This window comes from Callospermophilus lateralis, chromosome 13 (assembly GCF_048772815.1).
Source record: "Callospermophilus lateralis isolate mCalLat2 chromosome 13, mCalLat2.hap1, whole genome shotgun sequence".
NCBI classification, from domain to species: domain Eukaryota; kingdom Metazoa; phylum Chordata; class Mammalia; order Rodentia; family Sciuridae; genus Callospermophilus; species Callospermophilus lateralis.
The window spans coordinates 74,836,116-74,859,734 of record NC_135317.1 but is presented as its reverse complement, the minus strand read 5'-3'; the positions used below and the strand labels follow the sequence as shown (position 1 = coordinate 74,859,734).

The window sequence follows — 23,619 nt, the reverse complement described above, 5'->3', positions numbered from 1 at the left end:
CCCGGCCTTTGTCTGGAACCGCCCGCAGGTCCTCACACGTAAAATACCAGAGGGAGCTGAATCAGACTTTGATCTTGCACCTGGGTCCCTAAGGTAGCGAAACTCATCAAAAATAATGCGGAGTAAACAAGACCTCACCCAATAAGGGGAAGCTGTGGTCAAAAGCTTTGTGTCCCGGAACCCCTCTGCCTTCCCCAGACCCTGGACGCGGAGCCCAACAATTGATGTCTCTCCGCGGCACTTTTCTTCATTTCCTTGGAGATCTCATCTGCTTTCTAGATCTGCCTGGGGAGAATGGGGGCCTCTTTTCCAAGAAGCCCAGAGCCTGTGGAGCCCCCAGCGCCCGATCTCGCTGTCCCCTGCGGAGGAGCCCTGCTGGCTGTCCTGATGCTGCTGGCGCTGCCGGCCGCCTGGGGTGAGACGCTGGAGGGCAGGGCGTGGGGAGGCGCTGCGGGGACCAGGGAGGGGGCGAGGTAGCCCCGTGGCTGCAGGAATAGCGCCTGGCTGCTCTGGACGCGAGGTCCAAGGCGTGGCTGTCGGTGCACTTAGCGCAGGTGGGTCTGGGATCCCTCTGTGCACCCGAGCCCCTCCTTGCCTTTGGAGTGGAGATCCCACTCGCAGGGGGCTCTGTGGCACCCAGAGCAGAGGAGGGCCGGGAATGCTCAACCCGTGCTGCATGAAATTCCTTGCCTTTGTGTATTCAGAGCCTGGACTGGCAACAGTAGACTGTGGCGCAGATCCTAGTGAAAAGAAAGGATTGGAAATTCTACAAACCTGGTTCTAGTCCTAGAAACTTGAACTGTGAGGAAAGTTAATACTCCAGTCGGAGTCCGTTCCCTCATATGTAAATGGGGATATTGATATCATGGTGTTGCTACCCAAATGGCACGAAGTGTGTCAGGTGTCTATCACAGTGTCTGTCACTTAATTAATTTCTATCCGCCAACCTCTGCACTTGGCTCCCAAGGGCGTTTAAGCTAACGGTGCTAGGAGTACAGTTATCACTTGAAAACTGCCCTGCATTGAACTCTATTTACATCCTCACCCCAAATCATCACCAATATCAACACGCACTTAATTGAGCACCTAATTTAAGATCCTCCTATGCCAGGAGCTTGAGGCTAGAATATAGCAAGTGAGCGCCAGATCGCACAGTGTAACTAGTTGCAGGCGGAAGGACAGCAGAGAGGTTTATATGTGGCATTTTGGTGATGTGTAGGCACAAAATAAAGCCTATTTTAACTACCGTGGAGATTCTGAGGCCCCATCTTGCTTTCCTTCCTCTTAACTCTAAGTAGGTAAACATCTTCAGTAGTAACTCTTCTCCTACTATTTGTGTCCTCTCCAGAAGTCTTCCTGGTTGCTTTGACTCATTGGCCAGAGTTAAAGTGACAATCTTGTCTATTTTTGTCCAGCCTCCTCCTGACAACTCAGGGTCTGCTCTTCTCCACCACTAGATATTTTGCTTTCATTATTTGATTGTTTCTTGACTTCTGACTGCAGCAACAACAATAACAACAACAACAAAACAAGTTTCCACAAAGGATGTTGTTGAATGATCTCCCTGGACATCAGAAAGTAACTTTTCAGATGAACAGTTGTGATAAAACTTGAAATTGTGTTTTTAATAGTATGCCAAGTTAAATTAAGGAATGTGCTGTCAATGCTTAGAAATTTTTGTGGTCTTGGTAGCTGTCTGCCCCCTTCTTACTGGAATGTTATTGTAGTTTGCTCCTGTTTATTAAGTTACCATTAAAACAATGCTGGACACTATTAATTGCAAAGAAAATATTTACTGAGGTTTTATCACAATAACCTCCAAAGGTGGCACCCTAAATTAAACTATCTAATAATTTGATTGCCAAAGTAATTTACATAGCATTTTGGAATTTAAAAGAAGTATAAGAAAAAGTTATGCCTCTATGGTGTACACATATAGAAGTTGGTCTGCTTTTTCCAGGTTCTGGTAATTCCTAGCCGGGGACCTTGAGCCCAACACACAATTAACAACCCTAACCTCAATGTCCATGTGTATAAAAGGGGCATAATTGACACCAGGCTGAGAAGGTCATGGTGAAAATCAGATGAAACAGTGCATGTAACAGTGTTCTGTAACCCCCTCATGCAGAACTGAAAGTCCATGACTAAGAAGTCACACAAGAGAGCCTAAAAAAGTACAGGATAATTAACAAAGGAGCGTTCTGGGTTCCAATGTCAGAAAAGATTGAGAAGCAGCAATTTGGCTTTAGCAGTACTTGAAGAACAAATCTAACAACAGGTTGTACAAGATGATTCCTGGGGATATGTGTTTTTATATAAAAATAGAAGAGGTATTTGGATTATTTTATTATTATGGGGTACTCATGATATTAATTTAGTCAAAACAGACTTCAAACCAAGGAATGATGAGGGATAAAGGAATGATAAAAGGATCAGTTCTCCAAGAAGACATAACAATCTTTACAATGTGCGTGCCTAACAACAGTGTCCAAATACATAAGGCAAAACCTGACAGCACTGTGAGCAGGAACAGGTGAACCCACTATTATGGCTGGAGACTTCAACGCACTGTATCTGAAATGGGCAGCTGTAGCAGGCAGAAAATCGATAAGGACATAATTGAATTCCACAGCATGCAGTCAACGAATGCAGTTAGCAATTATGGACCACTTCATCCGATGACAGCACAACACAGATTCTTCTCAAGTTCACATAGACCATTCATGGAGATAAACCACATTCAGGACCACAAAAGTAACAAGGTAGTTATGAGGACTGTGGTTAATACAGGGCGGGCTCTGGCGCCCTCTTCTGGTCTTCCTCTTGAGTCTTGTTCTGTTATCCCTGCTAAGTTTAGATGCCAATTTGCCTTCTGTGCTTTGTGATTTCATATGCTTAGATGAGTGGATTTATGGTTTATATTATCAAATTTTTCCAAAATAGACTTCACATTTTTACAAGTAATTTAAAAATATATATATCCTGCACAGAAATACCAGGTAAAGATAATCCTAACAAGACCAACTCCAGCAAATAAAATGGCAGAGAAAACAGTCTCCCTTCCCATCCTCAAACACACACATATACACAGGATTTTTGAGAATGGAATTAAGAACAAGAGATACCATCTGCCTAATTACAATGAACAAATATCAATAAAACAAAAAAATTCAGAAAGTATCATGAAGACTAGTTGAAAAGTAGCTTTGCATGCACTGTTAACAGAAATGAACTGTGGTGATATTTTGCCCTTTAGGTGTATTTAATGGTTATACTCACTCATCATGATTAACAAAGCCTTTAAAATATCTATTTCATCAGTATCACATTTCTTCAAAGTTTTATAGTCAATTCATATAATGTATACTTTGTAAATTTGTGGGGTTTTTTAAGTGCATGCTATTTTTTTTAACTTGTAGTTGCTCCAGCAAAACCTTTGTAGTGTCCTTCATTAAATAGTGGGATATGCAGAACAGGATCAAAGTGTACTCCAGGTTGACAGCTTATATTGGAGTAAAGACACAGAAGTGACAATGAGTTAATTGTGCTTATAGCACAGGGTGAGTCAACCTGCCTTGAATGGAAGTTTTGAATCAAGAATATTTGAAAGTGGGCTGTGTCATCCAAAACAAAAACAAAATTAGATACCAATATAGACCCATGAGAATTACCAAAATTAAGAAGACTGTACCAACTATTGGCAGTAAGTGAAATAAGTAAATTATTAGCCGTTGTTCATTGGCAGATAAAAGAGCACAGCCACTTTGGAAATACTTAAAAAGTTAGGCACACACCTGTCACGTGACTTGACATTTTCCTTCTAGATTTTTACCTAAGGGAAATGAAAGTTATATCCAAAGAAAGACTTCTATATGGATTTTCATAGCGGTTTTACTTGTAATCACCAATTATTGGAAAAATTAAAATGTCTTTCAGCAAGTGAGTGGATAAACTAAATTGTTATATTCAGTTATATAATGGAACATTTCTCAGCAAGAAAAAGAAACAATGTTTATACATACAGCAACCTAGATGAAGATCAAGATGAGAAAGCTGGACCAAAGCAAAATAAAATCTGAGTAATGCATATTATATGCAGTTCTAGAAAATCAAACCAATCGTAGTTCAAGGAAGCAGGTCAGAATTTACCTAGAGAAACAGGTGGAGGGTGGGGTGCCATGGTGCACACCTGTAAACCCAGTGACTCAGGAGGCTGAATCCAGAGGATCACAAGTTGAAGGCCAGCCTCAGCGAAATCCTGTCTCAAACTAAAAAATAAAAAGGGCTAAGGATCTAGCTCAGTGGTAAAGTGTCTTTGGGTTCTATCTCCCCCCAAAAAAGGGAAAGCGAGAGAGAGAGAAGGAGGTGAAGAGATGGATGAATTATCAATGGACATGAGGGAACTCTGCAGGGTGGGGAATGAGGTAGAAATATTTGTTCTCTTGATTTTGGTGATAATTTCTTGATGCATCCATGTGTCAAGTCAACAAATTGATGAGTACACTTACAAATGTTTAGAGGTATAACATTTAAATTATGGTAGGTCTTGAGTTTAGGCAATGCATATTAATATTAATATTAATGTATTTATTATAGGAAGTAGCCATAATTTGAGGGATTAATAATAAAGGAATGGAAACTAGATCAAGCTATCTCTGCTGAAGACACATATGTACCTTTTCAGTAGGGCTATTGTGAAAGTTTTGATTTGTGGGAGCAGAAGGGTAGCAGGGATTAAGCTCAGGGGTACTCCACCACTGAGCCACATCCTTACTCCTATTTTGTATTTTGTTTAGAGACAGGGTCTCACTGAGTTACTTAGTGCCTTGATTTTATCGAGGTTGGCTTTGAACTCGAGATCCTCCTGCTTCAGCCTTCCAAGCTGCTGGGATTACAGGTATGGTCCACTGCACCCGGCCAGTTTCCATTTTTATTATCACATATGATATTCACAAGTGCAACTCAGGTAAAATGTTTAGGTAATTAAAGAAAAAGAATATCTTTCCAAGAAAATTCCATGCGGTTTGCTGTGCTGCATCAGAACTCTTTCTAGCCACTCCCTGGGGGCTTTTCTTTGACATTCAACTTCACTCACCCACACTTTTGGCACCAGCAGCTGCCCTTGGAATTTCTTCCCTTGTCCATCGTCAGTGGATGAGACCAAGATCAACATTAGTTCCATCCTGCATGTCAACCAGAGAAAAGGTGAAGACTTCCTATGTGAAATCACAGAAACTGGTTTTCACTCGGTGGTTTTTAACTGTTTCTCACAGTGGTTTTTCTCAGGAACTGCTTTGCACTTGGTGGTTTTTGATTTTTTTTTTCCACTGTTTTTCACAGTGATTCTGAAAGTGCTGTTATCTATCAAATCACCTGTGAAGCTTTTACCAATCTAAACTTCAGGGCCCTAACCTTTACCCAGTGGATCAGAGCTTCTAAGATATTGTCTGCACTCTTGATGGTAATTTTTAAGTTTTAGAGGTAATTCATTGTTTATTAGTTCATGGCGACAAATATGCATTGAGTGCTTGTAATGGGGTGATGAGCACAAGAACGAGACACTCAGAGGAATAAAAGGCATATGGTCTCCTGAAAGTGTTCCCGTTAACCAACTCTAATGTCCATGAACAGAACTAAACACTTTTAAAAGCGTACAAATTTAAAAAGCACAATAAAGTATTATGGATATAATGGGCAACATAAAGTGTCGGAGTAGAGGACTATGGGGTGGAGTAGAAAGAGTATTTAGATTTCAAATTTCTGAGAGGATCAGGGAAGGCTGTGATAAGGAAGTGGCACTTTTGCAGAGACCTGGAGGAAGAGCGGAAGTTAGAGTGAAAAGCTTCTCACAGGGAAGGACCATCATAGACAGGGGAAAAAGTAGGTTTTGGGAAACCAAGAGAAAGGGCTACAGCTCAGTAAGAGGATAGAAAGGCGTAAGATGAAGCAGGAGACAGACAAAGGCACCTTTGATGAATCGTTGCTGGTTTAATACAGAAAATGTGTGATGATGGATACAGGATGTCTAGTGGTGGGTAAAAATAATTAAGGAATCTGAGCATTCCTAGGGCATCCTCTTTGCTTAAGTAGAAGTGCAGACTTGGTCCTCAATTCTGATTGAAGACATAATCAACAGGAAAAAGCAACTTGAGGAATTCTGGTGTCCGTCAGTGGTCCTGCAGGAGGTGAGGTGAGGTGCAGACAGTGTATCCTAGGCCGGCGTTTAACCACCGAGCCTCATCCCCAGCCCTCTTTATTTATACTTTATTTTGAGACAGGGTCTTGCTAATTGCTCAGGGACTCACTAAGTTGCTGAGACTGGCTTTGAACTTTCGATCCTCCTGGCTCAGCCTCTGGAGCCCACTGGGATTATAGGCATGCACCACTGCCCCCAGTGAAAATAAACTCTTGGAAACAAAACATGTCCACCTTAGCAGAAAAAAAAATCCATTATCATTCTCCCTTTTCTATGAATAATAATGTTTATCAAGGGCCTTTTTAGTAGACTTTTTAGTGACACTACTAAATGCACAGTATAAACTATCATTGATCCTCTCAGCAAAACTGCTAGGTAAATATTACCATCCCCTTGAAGAAGATCAAGTTGAGGTCCTAAAAATCCAACAACTTGTCTAAGACCTCATAGCTAGAGAGGAGGACACACTGGGTTCAAAGCCAGGCCTCTGTGAATATGAAGTTTTTTGTTTTGTTTTTTAAATTGTTGTTCTATTTATTTGTACAAAGCATTAGGATTCATTTTAACATCATTATAAAAGCATACAATATAATTTGCTCTGATTCAGTCCCCAGTAGTTCTCTTTTCCCTCCTTTTCTCCCTTTTCCTGTTATCTCTACTACACTGATCTTTTTGCCATTTACTTTTAGTTTTTTTTTTTTTAGTTACTTCCTTGTTGACATACATAATGGTGAGACTCACTGTGGTATATTCATCAGTGACCATAGGAAAGTTAAATCAGATTCACTCCATTATTCTTCCCTTACCCCATCTTTCTTCCTCCCCCTTAAATCCTTTTCTTCTACTCCACTGATCTTTCTTCTATTTGGATGGAATCCCACACACACACCTCCCTCTTTTTAAATTTTTTTTTTCTTTTCCTTATTTCAGATTAGTTTCCACATATCAGCTTTCTAGGTCTGGCTTATTTCACTTCGCATGATAGTCTTCAGTTCCATCCATTTACTAAAAAAAAAAAAAAAAAAAAAAAAAAAAAAAAAAAAATGCCATAATTTCATTCTTCTTTGTGGCTTAGTAATATTACATTGTGTATATATGCTTTATATCCTTTATCCATTCATCTGTTGAAGAGCACCTAGGTTAATTTCATAGCTTGGTTATTTTGACTTGTGCTGCTCTAAATATTTGTATGGCTGCATCCTTATAGTACACTAATTTTAGATCTTTGGGGTATACATCATAAAGTGGGGTAGGATCATATGGTGGTTCCATTCCTAGTTTTTTGAGGAATCTCCATTCTGCTTTCCAGAGTGATTGCACTAATTTGCACTTCCACCAACAATATATCAGTGTACCTTCTTCCCCACATCCTCACCAACACTTGCTATTATTTGTATTCTTGATAATTGCCATAAACTGAAGTGAGATGAAATCTCATGTAGTTTTGATTTGAGATGTGAAATTTTTAACACTCTATCCTTTGCATTCGTTTCCTTTTGGTACTATAACAAAAGGCCACAAACTTCATGGCATAAAACAACAGAAATTTTCCATCTTTGCAAACTTACAATTCTGTATGCTGCAGCAAACTCACAGGGGCCCTTTGGAAGATTTTAAATTTTCAGTGGCAACAGCAGTTCTTGACATCTCTTGGACACTGTGTAAACCACAAACTCCTAGCCAAGAGTAGCTCCTGGTTTCAACATAGATCATACTAGGTTGATGATGTCAGATCTTCATAAAGCTTGGCTTTTAGCAACTGTTGTGATAAAGAATAAGTGCCCCTTGAAAATCCATGTGGAATGGGAAATGGAGTAACGTTTCCAATCTGGTTACAAAGTTTGAGAAGTTGTGCTGGGCCCATCATCCCATTATTAAATAATGGTGATGGAACTGAGACTTAAGTTGTTTGAACATACTTATTTACTAAATAGTACTATATGTCTTTTTTTAAAAAAAAAATTAGGAATGCTATGAAAAAATTACTGAGACTCTGAGGGTTCTGGAGACTAAGTCTGAGAACCTCTGACATAATGAATTAACAGTAAAAACTACACTATCTGAATAAAAGAGAGAGAATACATGTTCAGATGCAGAATGAATGGATATAAAAGGGTGGAAAACATAGCATTGCAAATGCAAACCCAAATAAGGCTCATTTAGCAAATGTGGCAGTATGAGAATCTTGTCTTTAAATTATCATTATGTATTTACCTTTAAAATATTTATTAATATACAAGGGATTAAATTTACCATTTTGTTATTTCTTTTTAAATTCGCCTCACCAATAAAGTAGACCAAGTAGAATTGGAAGAAAGATTTATTAGTAGAAATAGAGTTATTTTTTATTATGATGAAGGGTTGATCTTCCACAAAATATAGCAATTCAATTTTTATGACCTAACAACATAACCTTAAAATATATAAAATAAAAGATGGATTAAATTAGAAGGAGAAATAGACAAATGTATAATAAGTTGGAATTTTTTTCTTTTATTTTTTTAATTTTTCTTTTACTGGAGATTGAACCCAGGGGCACTTAACCACTAAGCCACATCCCCAGCCCTGTTTTTGTATTTTATTTAGAGATAGGGTTTGGCCGAGTTGCTTAGGGATTTACTAAATTGCCTCAGCTAGCTTTGAACTTAGGATCCTCCTGCCTCAGCCTCCCAAGTCACTGGTGTTACAGGCAAGTTGGAATATTTTAACATAACTCTTTTAGCATCTGGTAGAATAAGAAAATCCTCCCAAATCAAGAAGTATCTCAAAGACTTGAATAATTATGATTAACAGATCAGGCCTCACTGACATGCCCAAATTCCCGGGCCATTACTGTGGTACACATTTTTTACAAGTTCATGTACTACAATTGCTTCAGCTGACCACATGCTGAACCATAAAACAAGACTCAGTTTCAAGAATAGCTAATAAATACATGACTTTAAAAATTCCTCAAATGTTCATAAATTATGCAAAACACTTACAAATAAACCACGTCTCAATGAAGAAATCACAACGGCAATTATCCAATATTTTGAACTGAAAAAAAAAGCAACACATTAAGATTTGTAGAATATAGTCAATCTACACCTAAAACAAAATTAATAGTCTAAAATGCTAATTTTAGAAACTCTTATAAACTGAAAATTTTTAAACTCTCAGTAACCATTTCAAGAAATCACTTTTAAAAAATAACAGCAAATAAACCCAAAGAAAATAGCAGTAAAAATTAAAATCAGATCAGAATCAATAACACCAAAGTTATTTCTTTGAAGATTAATACAAATGTCCTCCGGCCTCAATCTACCCTTCATAATTCAAATTAATTAGTGGAATTGTGGAAGGAAAAGAAATTTTAAAAAGAAAGAAGATTTCCAAAGCTTAAGTAAAAGGATAATATTTTTCCAACAGATATTTCTTCTTGATTATTTGTTGTTTGATTCTAAATGACATTTTTATTGCCATGACTTAATCTGGTAGGCCTTAGGGGAGATAGATAATTCAAGTATTTAATTAACACAGTACAATGCAGGGGACATAAGTTTCCTATGTACGTATATGAGTACGCGACCAGTGTAGCTCCACATCATATACAACCACAAGAATGGGATCCTAATTAGAATAAGTTATACTCCATGTATGTCTAATATGTCAAAGTACACCCTACCATTATGTATATCTAAAAAGAACAAATTAAAAAAAAGAAAATATACGCTTTCACAAAGTGAAGTACAGCTTTAGTAGTTGAGCTTTGTCTATTTTCCCTTTGGTAACTGACTTTCAACATTGTTGACTCCTACTGAGGGCAAGAGAAGGGTCTTCCATGCCCACTGGATCTGGGGATGCCACCAAGAGCAAGGACGATTGGTGAAATGCATGAAGCATCCTGTTACAGGATTAGAAAGATAAGGGAGATGGGCTGGCTGAAACCCAAGCTCGGGCACTTTCTGATTGACTAAAACTTGAAGCTGGGAATTGGAGTTCTTTTTCTACAAGAGACTCTTTTAGTGGGTGGATACGGATAAAGTATTTTAAAATGTCCTTTCAAAGATTCCTACTAAAAGAATGGATCTCTTGCCGTTATAAAAGTGTTCTTTTTCTTCTTTGATCGCATCTCTAAAGTATAGGGAGAGAAAGAGGAGGTGGAGTAGAAGCTCCTCGTTAACTTGGATGCTGCTGTGGTCTTGATCTCCAGGTCAATGCAAGGCCCCAGAGTGGTTTCCATTTGCCAAGCCTGAAAGTCCGACTGATGAATCTGAGTTTCCCATCGGGACTCCTTTGAAGTATGAATGTCGCCCTGGTTATATCAAGAGACGGTTTAATATCATTTGCCAAGAAAACTCAGTCTGGACAAATGCTGAAGACAAGTGTAAACGTGAGTAACGTGAAGGGGCATTTTGGGGGGTCAGTCAAACATGTGTGAGGTCTGATTCAATCCGTTCAAATCTTGAAACTAAGACGCATGTGACTTCATAACTTTGCCCAAGGTATAGAACATGTAAGTTATTCTTGTAGCGTATGTCTCCTTGCTCCTTTGAGTTCTTGGCTCCTCTATTATAAGTTCATTTAATGAAAAGTGATCATCACAAGGCAGGAGGGAAGGAAAAATTCCTATTCACCTGCTTTCACAACCACAGCTAAGTAGTAATTGATTCTGAAGGAAAGAATAACCAGGAGATGAGAAGATCCCAGTCTCTGAGGCCTGTATTACTCTGGCTGAACTACAGAGTTGTACTACTTTGATATTAAATGAAGTGTACATGTCTCTGAGAGCCACAGTGTAGGGATAAGAAAGGTCCTTTTCAAAATGATGCTTACCTGGTGGCTGAGCCGAAGGTAACCTGGTGAGTTTCCTCAAAGTGGCAAAATCTACAGAATCATCATCATTACATATGCTCTACAGTCAGCTATAGTCAGGTTGGGACTTATTTTTTAATGTTATTGGTGCTTTATACTTGTACATAATGTGGAGTTCCTTGTACGTATCCATATATGCACATAACATCATTCATTCCCCAGTACCTCCCTTTCCTCCCCTGTCTCCCTTCCCCTGCTTCCCCATCCTCTGCTCTTTTGGTCTTTTTATTTATTAACATGTGCATATTTCTTCATTGGTGCATTGTAATTATAACTAAAAGTGGTGGGTTAGATCCACCAAGGGTCATTGTCACTAACTATTCCGCTGATTAATAATTATTCAGAAGAACCGAAATCAGCACACCACAGGGACGCATGCATTCCACATGCATATCACAGTGCAGTTCACAAGATCCAAGTTATGGATCAGCCTTGCTGTCCATCAATAGATGAATGAATAAAGAAAATGAGGTGTAGAGACACAATGGAGTTCTACTCAACCATAAAGAAGAATAAAATCATGTCACTTGTGGGTACATGGATGGAACTGGAGAAAATCATGCTAAGTGAAATAAGCCAGACTCCGAAAGTCAAGGGTCAAATACTTTCCCTCATATGCAAAGCTAGAGAGAAAAAGAGTAATAATAAAAAGGGAGTATCTCAGGAAAATGATATGAAGATCAAGGAAGGACAAGGGAAGGGCAAGAGGAAGAACTGTAGAATAAAATTGATCATGCTAAGCTATATGCATGTGTAAATATGTCATAGGTTGGAACTTTGTATGCTAAAAAAAGGTTCAGATTACTTTACCTGGCTCTAAAATTCTGTTTCCTTCCCATAGGTAAAACATGTAAAAATCCTTCAGATCCCTTGAATGGCATGGTGCATGTAGAGTCAGACACACAATTTGGATCCAGAATTACTTATACTTGTAATACAGGGTGAGTTGAGAGCAATATCTCTTAGTTCAAGAGTTCACAAAGAGCAAAACCACCTTCAGGTCACATCTCAGAAAGAGCAACTTTTCGGTCTTAAAAGACTTAGACATATGTATTCATCTCCTGATTCAAATAAACAAAGGTATGACAGAATTAAGGAGAAATGTGTATCCTGGCTGGAAACCAGGACAGTACTTATGTTGGACAGCTTTCCATGACTGTGATAAATTAGGAGATAATCAACTTAACAGAAGGAAAGGTTTATTTTGACTCATGGTTTCAGCAGTCTCTATGCATGTTTAGTTGGCTCCATCCCTTTGGGCATGTGGTTAGCAACCCTAAACCAGAGGAGATATTATTGGAAGAAAGGGAGAGAAGAAATATGAACGGTGACAATGCTATTGGTTTGTTAGGGATGCCATAAAAAAGTGCCACAAAATGTTTGGCTTAAGAACAACCAAAATTTTTGGAATTCTGTTCTGGAGATTAGAATCCCAAATCAGATGTCAGCAGGACTGTGCTTCTTCTGAAGCCTCCAGAGGAGAAATCTTCCATGTCTCTTCCAGCTTCCAGGCCTTCTGGGGCATGGGCGGCATCACACCAGTTTCTAATGACCATACGTGCCCATCTTCCCTGTGTCTGTCTTCATGTGGAATTCTCCCCTCGGTGCATATTTATGTCTAATGTTCCCTCTTTTTAACAGAACACCAGTGTTGGATTAGGGCTCACTCTAAAGACTTTCTCTTAACTCAGTTACCTCTGCCGAGACCCTATTTTCTAATGAAGTCACATTCCCTGGGACTGAGGTTTCTATATCAGCATGTCATTTTGAGAACACAACCCAATGCATAAGAGCATCCCCTTTGAAAACGTTGCCCATCAGTGGTCACCGAGCATGATCCTGTGGTTGGCTGAACACACAGTGAAGGCACTGCTTCAGCTCGCTTTTAATGTTAGGCGAGTTAAGAATATGAGCTAAACTTGTGCTGCCACATGAGCACCAAAGAAAAAGTAGGTAATTGAGTTTCAAAATCTTTTTAAATGTTTGTTTTTTAAAGGACGCTATCAAGAAAGTGAAAATATAACCTACAAATAATGAAAAATATTTGCAAATCGTGGATCTTATAAGATAATGTATCCATAATATATAAAGAGCTCTGACAATTCTACAATAAAAGATAAATACCTCAATTTTTAAAAAAAGCAAAAGATCATGTTGGCATTCTCCAATATATGTAAATAGACTGAAAAACATAAAGAGTAATTAATAAAACGTCTTATGGTCAGGTTTGATGGAGCATGCCTGTAATCCCAGCAACACGGAAGGTTGAGGCAGGAGGATTGTAAATTCGAGAAAAGCCTCAGCAACTTAGAGAGACCCTAAAAAATTTATTGAGACCCTGTTTCTAAATAAAATATAAAACGGGCTGGAGATATGACATGGTGGTAAAGCACCTCTGGGTTCAATCCCTGGTACAAAGAAAAGAAGGAGAAGGAGAAGGAGAAAAGGAAGGAAGGAAGGAAGGAAGGAAGGAAGGAAGGAAGGAAGGAAGATGGACTTGGGATGTAGCTCACTGATAGAGCACTTTCTTAGTATACATAAGACCCTAGGTTTGATTGCCAGCACTAAACAAACAAACAAACAAACAAAAACAACCATCTATATACCTCAAGAAACTAGAAAAATGAACAAAGTCAGCAGATATAAGGAAGTAATAAATATTAGAGCAGAAGAAATGAAACAGGGGCATACAAAATAGAAAAGAACAAAGAAACTAAGAATTGATTTTAAAAAGATAAACCAAAAAAATATTAGTTGGACTAAGAAAAAAAAGACCCAAATAAAATTATAATTGAAAGACAGAACATACTACTAATTTCACAAAACTACAACAGATCATATGAGACTACTCTTAATAAGTACATGCCAACAAATTGGATAACCCGGAAAAAAAAAAGTGGATAAATCCATTTTTTTATCAAAGCTGAATCATGAAGAAATAGAAAATGTGGACATACCAATAACAAGTATGGTGTTTGAATTAGCAATCAAAATTCCCAACCAATAAAAGCTCAGAATCTGATGGCTTTCTTGGTGAATTCTGCCAAACATTTAAAAAAGGAATTAACAACAGCACTTTTCAAATTTGTCCAAAAAATTGGAGATGATGGAAATTTTCAAACTCATTTTATGAGGCCAACATTACCTTAATACCAAACCCAGACAAGGACACTACTACTTAACAACAAGAAGAAATTACAGGTCACTTTCCATGATGAACATCAATGCAAAAATTCTCTATGAAATACTAACAAGCACAGTTCAACAGGACATAAAAAGTATCATACTTCATGATCAAGTGGGATTTATCTCTGAAATGCAAGGATGATTTGACATGCATAAATCAACAAATGTGATATACCACATTAGCAGAATTAAGTGTTTGAATAATATGACCATTTCAGCAGATGCAGAAAAAGCATCAGGCTAAATTTAGTATCTCCTCATAGCAAAAACCCTCAACAAAATAGGCATAGAAGAAGGCTACATATAGCCAAGCCCACAGCTAATATCATACTCTGTAGTGAAAAGCTGAATGGTTTTTTTTTTCTAAGATCAGGAACACAAGGTTGTCCAGTCTCACCACTTTTATTTAATATACTATAGCCAGAGCAATTAAAAGACATCCAAAAGTGGACAGAAAGAAGCCAAATTTTCTCTTTGTGCAGATTACAGTATCTTATATAGACAGAATCCTAAAGACTTCACTGAAAAACTATCAGAACTAATAAATTCAGTAAAGTTGCAGGGTACAAAGTCAACATACAAAAAAAGTAGCATTTCTGTACACTAACAATGAAATATCAAAAAAATGAAACCAAGGAAATCATGCCATTTACAAGAGCATCAAAAATACAATGAAATACTTACAAATAAATTTAATCAAGGAGGTGAAGGATCTGTACACCAAAAACTATAAACACTGATGAAAAATTTGAAGAAGACAAAAATGTATGGAAAGGTATACTGTATTCATGGATTAGAGTAATTAATTTTGTTAAAATGTCCATACAAATTCAACACAATGCCTCTCAAAATTCCAATGACATTTTCCCAAGTAGTAGAAAACAATCCTAATATTCCATATGGAAACACAACGGCAAACAAACAGAAAAACACAAATAGACAAACCAGTCTTACACACAAAAAAATCAAAGCTGGGACTCCATAGCTGATTTCAAAATATACTACAAAGCCACAACCATCAAAACAGCATGAGAAGAGCCACTACCACGTGATCTTACATGTAAAACGTAAAGGCATCGCACTCGTAGAAGCAGAGCAGAGCAGGTTGCCAGGGCCTTGGAAGGAGAGGGGACAGGGAGATACTGATCAAAGGATACAAAGTTTGAGTTTGATTGAATAAATTATGGCAATCTGTCATACAGCATGGTGATTACAGTCAATAATAATGTATACTGGAAAACTCGAAAGAGAAAGGTCTTAAATGTTCTCACAAAAAACATGGTAGATATATGAGATGACAGAAATGTTTGATTTTATCACTTCCCAACGTAGAAATATATCAAAACATGTTATTTACATAAAATGAACTATTTTATTTGTAGAATAAAACAAAAATAAATATTGATGTTATGGTATTTTTTTAAAAAAGAAAGAAAGTAATACAGTTGTAGCATTAAAACTTTCAAGTTAAATAAATTTCTCTATTTCCTGAAAATGTCCTGAAGTTTCAAGATTGTAACCTCTGGGAAGGAGCAATTGAAGCAGATAGATTTCCTCTGTTTTTTTTTTTTTTTTAAATATTTATTTTTTAGTTTTAGATGGTCACAATATCTTTATTTTATTATTATTATTTTTTAATGTGGTGCTGAGGATCAAACCCAGTGCCTCACACATGCCAAGCAGGAGCGCTACCACTTGAGCCACATCCTGAGCCCTCCTCTGTTTTTAATATGTAACATTCCTTATTCTCTGCTTCTAGGTACCGGCTCATTGGCGCCTCCAGTGCTCAATGCGTGATCTCAGACACTACTGTCATTTGGGATGAAGAAACACCTATTTGTGAAAGTGAGTTGAGATATTCCTTTCTATCACTTTTACAATTAGATTTTAATTTTCCTCTGGAATTGTCATTTTTATTTACTGTGGTGCGGAATGGAGCCCAGGGCCTCCCACATGCTAGGTAAGTGCTTTTCTGCTGGACTACATCTGAGTCCTGCAAGGAATTATAAAAGTCTTCAACAACTGTCCTTTGTTCATTCTGTCCCAGAGAGGACTGAAGACACTGTAATGCTGTCAGACACTCCCATGGGATTCTTGGCAACTTCTTCCTTAAATGATCCCTTAACCTGAGAAGTGCCTTTTCTAAATTGAGGTCTTCAAGGCATTAAAAAAAAAAAAACCTTCTAATCATATTTTTACTTCAATTAATTTGTAATTATACTGGTTCACAGTCTCCAATATAGTAATCATTCTGCTTGGAAAATTAGTAGAGACTTTTTTTTATTTTTTTTTATTTTTTTTATTGTTGGTTGTTCAAAACATTACATAGTTCTTGATATATCATATTTCACACTTTGACTCAAGTGGGTTATGAACTCCCATTTTTACCCCGTATACAAATTGCAGAATCACATCAGTTACACTTCCATTGATTTATATATTGCCATACTAGGGTCTGTTGTATTCTGCTGCCTTTCCTTTCCTTTACTATCCCCCTCCCCTCCCCTCCCCTCCCCTCTTTTCTCTCTACCCACTCTACTGCAGTTCATATCTCCCCCTTGTATTATTTTTCCCTTTCCCCTCGCTACCTCTTATATGTAATTTTGTATAACCCTAAGGGTCTCCTTCCACTTCCATGCAATTTCCCTTCTCCCTCCCTTTCCCTCCCACCTCTCATCCCTGTTTAATGTTAATCTTCTTCTCATGCTCTTCGTCCCTACTCTGTTCTTAGTTACTCTCCTTATATCAAAGAAGACATTTGGCATTTGTTTTTTAGGGACTGGCTGGCTTCACTTAGCATAATCTGCTCTAATGCCATCCATTTCCCTCCAAATTCTATGATTTTGTCATTTCTTAATGCAGAGTAATACTCCATTGTGTATAAATGCCACATTTTTTTTATCCATTCGTCTATTGAAGGGCATCTAGGTTGGTTCCACAGTCTTGCTATTGTGAATTGTGCTGCTATGAACATCGATGTAGCAGTGTCCCTGTAGCATGCTCTATTTAGGTCTTTAGGGAATAGACCGAGAAGGGGAATAGCTGGGTCAAATGGTGGTTCCATTCCCAGCTTTCCAAGAAATCTCCATACTGCTTTCCAGATTGGCTGCACCAATTTGCAGTCCCACCAACAATGAACAAGTGTACCCTTTTCCCCACATCCTCACCAGCACTTGTTGTTGTTTGACTTCATAATGGCTGCCAGTCTTACTGGAGTAAGATGGTATCTTAGGGTGGTTTTGATTTGCATTTCTCTGACTGCTAGGGATGGTGAGCATTTTTTCATGTACTTGTTGATTGATTGTATGTCCTCCTCTGAGAAGTGTCTGTTCATGTCTTTGGCCCATTTGTTGATTGGGTTATTTGTTATCTTGTTGTCTAATTTTTTGAGTTCTTTGTATACTCTGGATATTAGGGCTCTATCTGAAGTGTGGGGAGTAAAGATTTGTTCCCAGGATGTAGGCTCCCTATTTACCTCTCTTATTGTTTCTTTTGCTGAGAAAAAACTTTTTAGTTTGAGTAAGTCCCATTTGTTGATTCTAGTTATTAACTGTTGTGCTATGGGTGTCCTATTGAGGAATTTGGAGCCCGACCCCACAGTATGTAGATCGTAGCCGACTTTTTCTTCTATCAGACGCCGTGTCTCTGATTTGATATCAAGGTCCTTGATCCATTTTGAGTTAACTTTTGTGCATGGCGAGAGAAAGGGATTCAGTTTCATTTTGTTGCATATGGATTTCCAGTTTTCCCAGCACCATTTGTTGAAGATGCTATCCTTCCTCCATTGCATGCTTTTAGCCCCTTTATCAAATATAAGATAGTTGTAGTTTTGTGGATTGGTTTCTGTGTCCTCTATTCGGTACCATTGGTCCACCCGCCTGTTTTGGTACCAGTACCATGCTGTTTTTGTTACTATTGCTCTGTAGTATAGTTTGAAGTCTGGTATCGCTATACCGCCTGATTCACCCTTCCTGCTTAGCATTGTTTTTGCTATTCTGGGTCTTTTATTTTTCCATATGAATTTCATGATTGCTTTCTCTATTTCTATAAGAAATGCCATTGGGATTTTGATTGGCATTGCATTAAACCTATAGAGAACTTTTGGTAATATCGTCATTTTGATGATGTTAGTTCTGCCTATCCATGAACAGGGTATATTTTTCCATCTTCTAAGATCTTCTTCTATTTCTCTCTTTAGGGTTCTGTAGTTTTCATTGTATAAGTCTTTCACCTCTTTTGTTAGGTTGATTCCTAAGTATTTTATTTTTGGGGGGGATATTGTGAATGGAGTGGTTGTCCTCATTTCCATTTCAGAAGATTTGTCGCTGATATACAGGAATGCCTTTGATTTATACGTGTTGATTTTATATCCTGCCACTTTGCTGAATTCATTTATTAGCTCTAATAGTTTCTTTGTAGACCCTTTTGGGTCTGCTAGGTATAGAATCATGTCATCTGCAAATAGTGATAATTTAAGTTCTTCTTTTCCTATTTTTATGCCTTTAATTTCTTTCGTCTGTCTAATTGCTCTGGCCAGTGTTTTGAGAACTATGTTGAACAGAAGTGGTGAGAGAGGGCATCCCTGTCTTGTTCCAGATTTTAGAGGGAATGCCTTCAATTTTTCTCCATTCAGAATGATGCTAGCCTGAGGCTTAGCATAGATTGCTTTTACAATGTTGAGGTAAGTTCCTGTTATCCCTAGTTTTTCTAGCGTTTTGAACATAAAGGGATGCTGTACTTTGTCGAATGCTTTTTCTGCATCTATCGAGATGATCATATGGTTCTTATTTTTAAGTCTATTGATGTGGTGAATAACATTAATTGATTTCCGTATATTGAACCAGCCTTGCATCCCAGGGATGAATCCTACTTGATCATGGTGCACAATTTTTTTGATATGTTTTTGAATCCGATTTGCCAGAATTTTATTGAGGGTTTTTGCATCTAGGTTCATTAGAGATATTGGTCTGTAGTTTTCTTTCTTTGAAGTGTCTTTGTCTGGTTTAGGAATCAGGGTGATGTTGGCCTCGTAGAATGAATTTGGAAGTTCTCCCTCTTTTTCTATTTCCTGAAATAGCTTGAAAAGTATTGGTATTAGTTCCTCTTTAAAGGTTTTGTAAAACTCTGCTGTATACCCATCTGGTCCTGGGCTTTTCTTAGTTGGTAGTCTTTTGATGGTTTCTTCTATTTCCTCAATTGATATTGGTCTGTTTAGGTTGTCTATATCCTCCTGCCTTAATCTGGGCAGGTCATATGACTTAAGAAATTTATCGATGCCTTCACTATCTTCTATTTTATTGGAGTATAAGGATTCAAAATAGTTTCTGATTATCTTCTGTATTTCTGAAGTGTCTGTTGTGATATTGCCTTTTTCATCCCGTATGCTAGTAATTTGATTTCTCTCTCTTCTTCTCTTCATTAGCATGGCTAAGGGTCTGTGGATTTTATTTATTTTTTCAAAGAACCAACTTTTAGTTTTGTCAATCTTTTCAATTGTTTCTTTTGTTTCGATTTCATTAATTTCAGCTCTGATTTTAATAATTTCTTGCCTTCTACTTCTTTTGCTGTTGTTTTGCTCTTCTTTTTCTAGGATTTTGAGATGGAGTATGAGATCGTTTATTTGTTGGTTTTTTCTTTTTTTAAGGAATGAACTCCAAGCAATGAATTTTCCTCTTAGAACTGCTTTTAATGTGTCCCATAGATTCCGATATGTTGTGTCTGTGCTTTCATTTATCTCTAAGAATTTTTTAATTTCCTCCTTGATGTCTTCTATAACCCATTGATCATTTAGTAACCAATTGTTCATTCTCCAAGTGATGCATGTTTTTTCCTTCCTTCTTTTATCATTGATTTTCAGTTTCATTCCATTATGATCAGATAAGATGCATGGTATTATCTCCACTCCTTTATATTGTCTAAGAGTTGCCCTGTGACATAATATATGATCTATTTTTGAGAAGGATCCATGTGCTGCTGAGAAAAAAGTGTAACTGCTTGATGTTGGGTGGTATATTCTATATATATCAATTAAGTCTAGGTTATTAATTGTGTTATTGAGTTCTATAGTTTCCTTATTCAACTTTTGTTTGGAAGATCTGTCTAGTGGTGAGAGAGGTGTGTTGAAGTCTCCCATGATTATTGTATGTTGGTCTATTAGACTCTTAAACTTGAGAAGAGTTTGTTTGATGAACATAGCTGCACCATTGTTTGGGGCATATATGTTTATGATAGTTATGTCTTGTTGGTGTATGGTTCCCTTGAGCAGTATGTAGTGTCCCTCTTTATCCCTTTTGATTAACTTTGGCTTGAAATCTATTTTATTTGATATGAGTATGGACACTCCTGCTTGTTTCCGAAGTCCATATGAGTGATATGATTTTTCCCAACCTTTCACCTTCAGTCTATGTATGTCTTTTCCTATCAAATGCGTCTCCTGTAGGCAGCATATTGTTGGGTCTTGTTTTGTGATCCATTCTACTAGCCTGTGTCTCTTGATTGGTGAGTTTAAGCCATTAACATTTAGGGTTATTATTGAGATATGGGTTGTTCTTCCAGCCATATTTGTTTATTTATGTTACTAAACATGGTTTGTTTTCCTTTTTGATTATTTTTCCCCCCTTTACTGTCCTACCTCCCACTGTTGGTTTTCATTGTTATTTTCCATTTCCTCTTCCTGTAATGTTTTGCCGATGATGTTTTGAAGACATGGTTTTCTAGCTGCAAATTCTTTTAACTTTTGTTTATCGTGGAAGGTTTTAATTTCATCTTCCATCCTGAAGCTTAATTTCGCTGGATACATGATTCTTGGTTGGAACCCATTTTCTTTCAGTTTTTGAAATATGTTATTCCAGGATCTTCTAGCTTTCAGAGTCTGTGTTGAAAGATCAGCTGTTATCCTGATTGGTTTACCCCTAAATGTAATCTGCTTCCTTTCTCTTGTAGCTTTTAAAATTCTCTCCTTATTCTGTATGTTGGGCATCTTCATTATAATGTGTCTAGGTGTGGATCTCTTATGATTTTGCACATTCGGCGTCCTGTATGCTTCTAGGATTTGGGATTCTGCCTCATTCTTCAAGTCTGGCAAGTTTTCTCGTATTATTTCATTGAATAGGTGGCTCATTCCTTTGGTTTGGACCTCTATACCTTCCTGTATCCCAGTGACTCTTAAGTTTGGTTTCTTTATATTATCCCATATTTCTTGGATGTTCTGCTCATAGTTTCTTAACAGTTTTGCTGAGCTGTCTATGTTCTTTCCAAGTTGAAATACTTTGTCTTCATTGTCTGATGTTCTATCTTCTAAGTGTTCCACTCTGCTGGTAGTATTCTCAATTGAGTTTTTAAGTTGGTTTATTGCTTCCTGCATTTCTAGGATTTCTGTTTGTTTGTTTTTTATTACCTCTATCTCCCTGTATAGTTGATCTTTTGCTTCTTGGATTTGTTTATGTAATACATTGTCGAAGTGGTCCAAGTGATCTTTCATTGTCTGATTTTGCTGTCTAATGTCTTCCTTGAGACTCCAGATCATCTGCAGCATGTATATCCTGAATTCTTTATCTGACATTCCATCTGCTGCAGCTATTACCTCTTCTAAAGTTGAGTTGACCTGCATTGCTTGTGGTCCTTTCTTTCCTTGTCTTTTCATATTGCTCGTGTTTCTTTCTGCTTGGTGAAACTGTTGTGTTTTTGAAATTTTCCCCCTATATATTTATATTGCTCTTGTATAGTTGAAAAGTCTCCCTTGCAGGGGCGGGCGGCAGCTCTGCTCCTCCTCCAATTGGGGTGATCTGTCTACCACGCTGGCGGGCCGCTGGGACTGTTCTGCCGGTCGGTCGCAGGTCTGCCTACCTTGGAGGCGCGGGCAGCGGCTCTGCTCTGCCCTTCCTCCAATTGGTGTAACGTGTCTACCACGTCCGTGAACCCCTGGGCCTGTTCTGCCAGTTAGTCACGGATCTGACTACCTTGCAGGCGCGGGCGGCGGCTCTGCTCTGCCCCTTCTCCAATTGGGTTGTCGTGACTACCACGCCGGCAGGTTTCTGGGCCTGTTCTGGGCGCGGGCTGCGGCTCTGCTCTGCCCCTCCCCCAAGTGGTGTGACGTGTCTACCACGCCGGTAGGCCGCTGGGCCTGTTCCGCCAGTCTGTCACAGGCCTGCCTATCATGCGGGCTCGGGTGGAGGATCTGCTCTGCCCCTACTCCAATTGAGGTGTCGTGACTACTACGCCAGCAGGTCGCTGGACCTGTTCTGGGCGCGGGTGGCGGCTCTGCTCTGTCCCTGCTCCAATTGGGTTGACGTGACTACGACACTGTCGGGCCGCTGGGCCTGCTCCGACCGCGGGCGAAGGCTCTGCTCTGCCCCTACTCCAATTGGGGTGACGGGTGGCGTGTCTACCACACCAGCATGCCGCTGGGCCTGATCCGTCGGTAGGTCGCAGTTCTGCCTACCATGCGGGCTCAGGAGGTGGCTCTGCTCTGCCCCACCTCCAATTGGTGTGACGTGTCTACCACACCAGTAGACCGCTGGGCCTGTTCCGCCGGTTGGTCACAAGTCTGTCTACCTTGCAGGCTCGGGTGGCGGCTCTGCTCTGCCCCTACTCCAAATGGGGTGATGTGGCTGCCACGCCGGCGGGCCACTGGGCCTGATGCGGGCTCGCGGAGCGGGTCTGCTCTGCTCTGCCCCTCCCCCAAGTGGTGTGACGTGTCTACCACGCCGGCAGGCCGCTGGGCCTGTTCCGCCAGTCTGTCACAGGCCTGCCTACCTTGCGGGTGCGGGTGGAGGATCTGCTTTGCCCCTACTCCAATTGGGGTGTCTTGACTACTACGCCGGCAGGTCACTGGACCTGTTCTGGGCGCGGGTGGCGGCTCTGCTCTGTCCCTGCTCCAATTGGGTTGACGTGACTACGACGCTGTCGGGCCGCTGGGCCTGCTCCGACCGCAGGCGAAAGCTCTGCTCTGCCCCTACTCCAATTGGGATGACAGGTGACGTGTCTACCACACCAGCAGGCCGCTGGGCCTGATCCACCGGTCGGACGCGGGTCTGCCTACCTTGCGGACTCGGGAGGCAGCTCTGCTCTGCCCCTCCTCCAATTTGTGTGACGTGTCTACCACACCAGTAGACCGCTGGGCCTGTTCCGCCGGTCGGTCGCAAGTCTGTCTACCTTGCAGGCTCGGGCGGCGGCTCTGCTCTGCCCCTACTCCAAATGGGGTGATGTGGCTGCCACGCCGGCGGGCCGCTGGGCCTGATGCGGGCTCGGGGAGCGGCTCTGCTCTGCTCTGCCCCTCCCCCAAGTGGTGTCTACCACGCCGGCAGGCCGCTGGGGCTGTTCCGCCAGTCTGTCACAGGCCTGCCTACCTTGCGGACGCGGGTGGAGGATCTGCTTTCCCC

The 23,619-nt window shown here is 39.5% G+C and overlaps 1 protein-coding gene across 1 annotated transcript in view; it reads left to right on the top strand.

The window, feature by feature from the left end:
- The first annotated feature begins 227 nt into the window (after positions 1-227).
- Cr1 (complement C3b/C4b receptor 1 (Knops blood group)) overlaps positions 228-23,619 on the top strand; it is a 73,476-nt gene continuing 50,084 nt past the window's right edge. Inside the window, exons 1-4 of the mRNA XM_076872914.1 lie at positions 228-415; positions 10,392-10,571; positions 11,895-11,994; positions 15,999-16,084. Coding sequence (XP_076729029.1) covers positions 295-415; positions 10,392-10,571; positions 11,895-11,994; positions 15,999-16,084 — 487 coding nt within the window. The 5' untranslated portion in view covers positions 228-294. The remainder of the gene's footprint in view (positions 416-10,391; positions 10,572-11,894; positions 11,995-15,998; positions 16,085-23,619) is intronic.